Source organism: Osmerus mordax, chromosome 8, assembly GCF_038355195.1.
Source record: "Osmerus mordax isolate fOsmMor3 chromosome 8, fOsmMor3.pri, whole genome shotgun sequence".
In the NCBI taxonomy this organism is placed as follows: domain Eukaryota; kingdom Metazoa; phylum Chordata; class Actinopteri; order Osmeriformes; family Osmeridae; genus Osmerus; species Osmerus mordax.
The window spans coordinates 5,970,522-5,978,622 of NC_090057.1; the positions used below are offsets into that span (position 1 = coordinate 5,970,522).

General features: G+C 46.9%; 1 protein-coding gene across 1 annotated transcript; it reads left to right on the plus strand.

Moving 5' to 3' along the window:
- The first annotated feature begins 566 nt into the window (after positions 1-566).
- snw1 (SNW domain containing 1) lies at positions 567-6,647 on the plus strand. Its single transcript, XM_067242363.1, has 14 exons — positions 567-602; positions 1,140-1,293; positions 1,462-1,623; positions 1,852-1,947; positions 2,281-2,387; positions 2,750-2,854; positions 3,050-3,119; positions 3,256-3,321; positions 3,533-3,649; positions 3,966-4,107; positions 4,801-4,903; positions 5,484-5,601; positions 5,864-6,027; positions 6,298-6,647. The coding sequence occupies exons 1-14, from the start codon at positions 589-591 to the stop codon at positions 6,488-6,490; spliced, it is 1,611 nt and encodes a 536-aa protein (XP_067098464.1). The 5' UTR covers positions 567-588; the 3' UTR covers positions 6,491-6,647.
- Positions 6,648-8,101: the final 1,454 nt, after the last annotated feature.

Consider the following 8,101-nt stretch of genomic DNA (forward strand, 5'->3'; position numbering starts at 1 on the left):
TTTCTGCAGTGGGATCATTTTTTAAAATATTTAAAACTAATTGTTTCTAGTGTAAATGGCTTATCTTGTCACTTCATTTCAGTAAACAGCATTATTTTAAGAAATGTTAGTGAAATGCTCTTACTCCACTGGCAGCCTACTTGTTTTCATCATAAGAACGCTCATGATTAATCCACTTAAAGTTGATAGGACCTTTTGTAGTGTAATGTGGCTTTAACCCCGTGCTTGCACCCTTTTTTCTGTTGTTTTGTTGTGAGGCAGACTAGACATTTCACCAATAAACAAAACAACAACCTGGATTATATTAAACGGAGAGAATGGAACGTTTATTTAAAAACTGATACAAATAATCAATAAATGTTCCTAAATAAGTAAATACAATATTTACATTTAGACATTTTAAGCAAAATGAGAAATGTAACAACTTTTTTGCTGTCCAAATTAAAGTCCGTCTTGGAACCAATTATTTTATTTTTGTAAAACTCATTAGATTAAAAGCTGCGACCCGAAACCCGGTTAAGTAATCATCGCGAGAATACGAAAACGTACCGGCGTACCACGTCAGATTCAAGTGTAGAAGAAAGGAAAATGTCGCTTACGAGGTGAGTTGTGTGGCAAAGAATTATTATCTATTTACTTAATAACAGCAATTATTGGATACTATTCCTCTGACATGGACATGGTATTGGTTTCTTGGAGTTTATTTAGCCAAGACAACAGAGTTTACATGAACTTGTATCGGGATTCGCCTTTTTGTTAACTAGCAAGCTAGCTAGCTAGCTGGCATGTGCTAGCAACACACAGTAAACGTTGGCGGCCTACTCGCTGGCTATCTTGCGAAAATGTAGTCCACGACCCTTCTTTTATCTGCTCTGTCGTGGATTATTTTAGCAAGATATCATTGACATGTTAAACCAACCATATCTTAAATTGATTTAGTATTGCGCTTTGGCTAGCTAGCCTAGCTATCATGTGTTGTTTACAGTCGCGAGAAAGAGGAATTTTGCCAACCAACTATTTGCTAAAACATTTGTTCTTCATTTGTTAGGCTACTTCCTAACTCTCGGTTACATCGAAGTGTTAAAACATGTTAAAACGATAGTAAGTTAGCTGACGCTCACTGGTACTTCTGCTTGTAGCTTTCTACCGGCGCCTACCCAGCTCTCTCAGGACCAGCTTGAGGCCGAGGAGAAGGCGAGGGCGCAGAGGTCTCAGTCCACTGCGCTGGTATCATCCCGCCGAGAACCCCCTCCATATGAACACAGGAAGGGATGGGTGCCCCGCTCTCTGGAGGTACGTAAAGATGGAAGTTAATGGGAAGAAAATGCTTTTGTACTTAACATTTTTTATGACTAATCAGAACAGTTCATTGTGGCCCATAACCTCTCAGCCAGTCTGTTTCCACTGATTGTGACTGCGTTGGATTCTCAAGTTTGGCTGACTGGTGGTTTGTGTATGCAGGACTTTGGAGATGGGGGAGCCTTCCCAGAGATCCATGTGGCCCAGTTCCCCCAGGAGATGGCCAGGAAGAAGAAGACATCCAATGCCCTGGCCGTCCAAGTGGACGCAGAGGGCAAGATCAAATACGACGCCATAGCCAGGCAGGGCCAGGGCAAGGACAAGGTAAGGCTGGTGGTCCTACACGTTAGATAACGTAGTAATAATAATGATACTGTATTAATTCACAATACACTTAAATCCAGAGCAATTAAAGGGTGTGTGTGTGTGGGGGGGTTAACTTGCGACATTTTCAATGCAACATCTGTGGTCAAATGCTGTGCCACTGGGCTCCACCCCTGTCTGTCTGTCTAAGACGGGGCATCTCTGAGCCCTGTGCTGTTCCTTGTGTAGGTGATCTTCAGCAAGTACACAGACCTGCTTCCTAAGGAGGTGCTGAATGATGACGCCCCGGAGCTGCAGAGGCCCGACGAGGAGGCCGTGAAGGAGGTGAGACCACGGGCCCAGCAGCCACATTCACCCAGCACGCCCCGTTCACCCAGCAGCCCCGCTCACCCAGCAAGCCCCGTTCACCCAGCAGCCCCGTTCACCCAGCAGCCCCGTTCACCCAGCAAGCCCCGTTCACCCAGCAGCCCCGTTCACCCAGCACGCCCCGTTCACCCAGCAGCCCCGTTCACCCAGCACGCCCCTTTCACCCAGCAGCCCCGTTCACCCAGCACGCCCCGTTCACCCAGATTTGTTGTTTCAGAAGCATGTCAATGTTTATATGTCACACCACGTTGCTCCTGTTGACCTGTGGGGTGTATTTCCTCATGTGTGCAGCTCACGGAGAAGACCCGCTCAGCGCTGGATAAGCAGGTGTCTCAGAAGATAGCAGCAGCCATGCCTGTGAGAGCAGCAGACAAGCAGGCCCCCGCACAGTACATCAGGTAGGACTGCCAGGGGAGTTACACCACCCACTTACACCACATTTCGTTGATTTAGCAGACTCTTTCATCTAAACCCACACGCATGTCCATTTAGAAAGACGCAAACACCCTGGGACCTTGTGGTTCTCACTTAAATGCTATACCCATCACGAAACATTGACCCTTTCTGGCACCACTATGGCAACCCACTTACTGTCTCGGTTCTCCACATGGTTGCCCCTCTTCCTGTCTGTCCCCCCATGGTGACTTACTTCCTTCCTGTCTATACCACCATGGTGACCCACTTCCTGTCTGTCCCCCCATGGTGACTTACTTCCTTCCTGTCTATACCACCATGGTGACCCACTTTCTGTCTCCTGCAGGTACACCCCGTCCCAGCAGGGTGTGGCCTTCAACTCGGGGGCGAAGCAGAGGGTCATCCGCATGGTGGAGATGCAGAAAGACCCCATGGAGCCCCCACGCTTCAAGTAAGGAAACACCATGTTCATTGCTACGGAAAATGTGGAAATATAAATAAATCTCAGTGAGCCAATCCTGGTTAAATTAAATGTCAAAAACAGTCAATAATAATCTTTTCTTTGATCAACTTAAAAACATTCACTTAAAAAAAAAAAAAAAACGAGTGAGTCCTTTAATTTGCTTTGTGTGGATGTCTGTTCCAGGATCAACAAGAAGATCCCTCGTGGACCTCCCTCCCCGCCTGCCCCCGTCATGCACTCCCCCAGCAGAAAGGTACGAGCGCGACCCGTGTCCACCACTCAAGTCAAGTCACTAAGGGCTTCACAGATGGCCACAGATCAGCACCTACAACGATTGTGGGCGTTAGATGTGTTGGATGTGACCGGTGTTGGACCTTCTGTGCTTTCAGATGACGGTGAAGGAGCAGCAGGAGTGGAAGATTCCTCCTTGCATCTCCAACTGGAAGAACGCCAAGGTACCGAGGAACTGTCTGACCCGGCTCAGTGTGAAGGCTGAACTATGCAACCTTTTGGATTTGACCAACATATTGTGCCCAACGCGCACACGTTGACACACTCGCATATGAACACATACAAAAACATGCACACATTGACACACCTGCACATGTGCACAGACAAGTGAACACATCCACACTTCCTGTCCTGATCCCCTGCGTGTGCTCTCAGGGTTACACCATCCCACTGGACAAGCGCCTGGCTGCTGACGGCAGAGGCCTGCAGACCGTTCACATCAACGAGAACTTTGCTAAACTGGCCGAGGCGCTGTATATCGCTGACAGAAAGGTACAACCTGACTTTACCATACATAGCAACTCTTTACATGAAGGTTACATCAACCACCATGTCACTGTATAGCATTGGAAAATAAGAACCCCAAGGCTATATATATGTTTTAGGATACGTCATTCTGTAGTCTTTTACAAGGGAATAGATTTAGCTCAGTGGTATAGCGCTTGACTTCAGATCTGGAAGTCACAGGTGAAAACACCCCCCCTATACAGGGCTAAATTGATATCCAAGTTTATGTGGATAATTGCGTCCGGTAAATAAACGCATGATAATTGTGACTGTACTCGTGAACTGTGTGTGTTGTGTGCAGGCCAGAGAGGCGGTGGAGATGAGGGCGCAGGTGGAGAAGAAGATGGCCCAGAAAGAGAAGGAGAAGAAGGAGGAGAAACTGAGGGAACTGGCTCAGATGGCCCGAGACCGCAGGGCAGGGATCAAAGGGCACGGGGACAAAGGTCAGTCTCTCTGGCCTTTTGAATCAAACCCAACTTTATTTATATATTTTAGTCATTTAGCAGACGCTCTTATCCAGAGCGACTTACAGTAAGTACAGGGACATTCCCCCGAGGAAAGTAGGGTGAAGTGCCTTGCCCAAGGACACAACGTCAGTTGGCATGACCGGGAATCGAACTGGCAACCTTCGGATTACTAGCCCCACTCCCTCACCGCTCAGCCACCTGATTCCTTTTATATGTTCCTTTCACACACCAAACCATAATTGATTGGAATTGGCATTTTTCTTTGTGCAAAGGCATACAACACCTCAGTCTTCCTCCAAATGTATCATCTTGATATGTCAACGGCTACCAGCAAGAAGGTTTTGGACCGGTTACAAATGTCGGACCGGTTAATTTGCATACACTTCACTAGATAGCAGTCTGGGGTAAAACGAAGTTAGTTACCGGTTAATGTTTGTCAGTCTATCAAAAGCAAAATGAATCTGAACTGACATCCCTAAAATCAACATGAACTTAAGTTCATCTTTGTTGCTAAGAGAATGATCTGTGAAGCTCTTAATTTCAGATGGCTGCGAAACAGCATGTCGGCCTATGTCCCGCTTTCACAACACTAATCCATCCCTTGTTTCTCCTTCCCCTCCTGTCCCTCTCCTCCCCTGGCTCTCCCTCCTCCGTGGCGGGTGTGTGCAGGAGGGGAGGATGGGGAGGCCCGAGAGCGTGATGAGATCCGCCATGACAGGAGGAAGGAGAGGCAGCACGACAGGAACATCTCCAGAGCCGCCCCCGATAAGAGGTACGCTCTAACTACACGTGCTTACGCACACGCTCCTTACCACACACACACACAGGTCCACAGACTGACCCTCTCAGACACACATTGTCTCTAAGACACACATGTACTCACTCAAACACACACCCCTTGCTGAATCATCAGTTGGTGGGCTGGACAGTAACTGAAGGCATCTGTCTGGTGTAGTGTAGTGGTCAGCAGGGAAAGATGTCAAAAAGTCTGCAGGGGCAGACTCATTACTTCAGAAGTCTATCTCATTCAACTGGCCTCATTACTCAGAAGTCTGTATGATTAAACTGTTCTCATTACCACACTAGGCTGGCCCTCAGCATGGCCCCAGCCTGCAAGGCTTATATCCCACAGATCTTCGTGACACGCATATGCCTTGCCCTCTAAACGATGCTAGTCTCCCAGGCTGTTTCACCTCCATGCTGTAGGTCTCTCCTAACTTCAGAGTGCTTCATTTGTGGGCTTGCAGAGCTGATCTGTGACTGGTTGGCATCTCTCAGTTGATCTGGGGTTGGCTGGTGTGTCTCAGACCAATATGGCGACCCTCTCCCATGCGGTGTGTTTGCTTGTGCAGGTCCAAGCTGCAGAGAGACCAGGACAGAGACGTCAGCGAGCTGATCGCTCTGGGACAGCCCAACCCCAGGACGTCCAGCGATGCCCAGTACGACCAGAGGCTCTTCAACCAGAGCAAGGTGAACCACATGATGTATTTGACCTTTATTTAACCAGGAAGGGCTCTTTTGCTATGTGTCCTGGTCAAGCAAGTAATTTTACTTTTATTTAGTACACCTCTCATTGTTAATACACTTTTACAAATCACATGACGACACAAAGCATGCAATTTTGTTTGATTTTATATAAACATAGAAATCATAGTAGCAGAGTGATATCATACACGAATGCACTGAAAAATCATAATTGTTTATATTAATTTCTGTAATCTCCCTACGTCAGGGCATGGACAGTGGTTTTGCAGGTGGGGAGGATGAGATGTACAATGTGTACGACCAGCCGTTCAGAAGCGGCCGGGACATGGCTCAGAACATCTACCGGCCTGGCAAGAGTTCAGACAAAGACGTGTACGGAGACGACCTGGACACGCTCATGCAGAACAGCAGGTACGGGACTGTCCCCCCCACCCCCCCTCATGCAGAACAGCAGGTACAGGACTGGTTCCTGGACTCATACTAGCCCCCCCACCCCCTCTCATGCAGACAACAAGATGTCACAGAGTCAAATTCCCCTAAATGTCACTTTGGATTAAAAAAATAATTGTTCTGAATGAATACATCATTAGAATGATGATAACAAACCTAACCCTAATAACTTGCCTGTCTCTCTCCTTCGTTCTCTCCATCCATCTCTCCACACCTCACTCCTTCCTCCAGGTTTGTTCCAGACCGTGAGTTCTCCGGTGCCGACCACGGGCCGCGCCGTGACGGCCCGGTCCAGTTTGAGGAGGACCCGTTCGGTCTGGACAAGTTCTTGGAGGAGGCCAAGCAGCATGGCGGCTCCAAGAGGCCCTCCGCCAGCGGCCGCTCCAAGGACTACGACCACGACAAGAAGCGCAGGAAGGAGTGAGGACTGGAGGGGGGGCCTCGAGCCCCTCCCTCGCTGCTGGCAGGGTGTGCTGCTCTGGGGCAGGGCAGGGAAGGGCAGCAGGGGGGATGTTTTAAACCTAGGAGTTGGAGCCACCTCCAAAATGTGTCCAATAGAAATATTGATCTTTTTGCCTGTCTGTTTCACAGCTTTTATTTTTTTGTTATTTAAAAAAAGGGAAAAAAAAGAAAAATAACATTTTGTTTTATTTTCGTCAGTGGAGTGTAGTTCCAGGCTTTAGGTGCGTGTGGATGTGATCCAGGTTCTTGGGGAATGCTGCACTGCATTCTACCCCCTCCCAAGACCTCCGACAGGCTGTATTCTTCACCTCTAGCTTCATTAGCTTACTTTGTATCCCTTCCTCTAGTCACACAGGTAATAGGTAAATATCCTGCCTTTCCATTGTTTAAAAAAGTCCCCTTGTATATGTGTGGCTAAGCAATATTCGGGCCCACTGGGTATTACGTAAGGCATTCCTGTAAGTTAGGTGAATTTCCCAGGTGTGATTTATATGGTGTCTTGTCAGGATCTCCTCTGAGACAGTGTCTGTTTCTACTGGGATACATGATGAACCAGCTCCATATCTCTTGTACAGTACTGCGACCATGGAATAAATTTCATTTTATGGAGAAGATCCTTTCCTTCCCTCCTTTCTTTGCTGTTTTCGGATGAGTGTCTTAGTCTAGAGTTATTGTTGTGTTGTATCTCGTCAACACACTTCCTCAATGCAATCATCAAGTGCATTCAGGACCTCCAAGACGCTCCTCTCTGTGGCAGTCTGTGGTGTAATTGTCTCATTGTGTGCTCCACACTTTCCCCACTTCTCAATCGCATTCTGAATAATGTGCCTAATAAACAGATGATTAAACACCCACGGTAGATTCTGGGCGCCCATCAATTACCAGGCAGGAAGCAGAACCATTGACACTAGCGGAGGAATACTCTCGAGATTTATGCTTTGATTAGAACAAAACTGGTTCCATTAGTTACAATTCATGAGTGATTTATGCAGTCTGACAGATTTATTCCAGGCAACTTCCTGGACTGAACAGAACCAATCAGGACAACATTACACACCCAGACAGACTGGAGAGGTTGTAGAAGGTTTTTCCTAAAGAGCTCTGTCACAGACTATTAACAGATGGATTTTCTTCAAGAAGCCTGCATTATGAATGTTCCACGAGTCCAACAAGTCGTACACAACATCTGTGTGTTTCATTATTGATTGATTAACATTACCAGCTGTTACGTTCTTCTGTATAACTGCATCCTTATGTACATATCCTGTGTCAGTGACCATATTTCAATTAACTTTGTATTGATCTGGAAGGAAATTAAGAGCCTTAGACTGGCGGCTGTTACCATGAGAACATCCTCGACTGATGCCAAGTGGAGTCTGTTGTCCGTTCTGCTTTTTCCACAACACACACTGCAATTTTTTGCAGGGCACCTGCCAACAGTTTTTTTTAATGATTTTTCCCTCTTTTTCATCTTTCTTCGCTCTCCAATTAAATTAATTTTCTTTCACAGTGAGAGGTCTGACTGAAACAACAAACTTGTTTGATTACGGTCTCTAATAAAATGCAGTGTCAG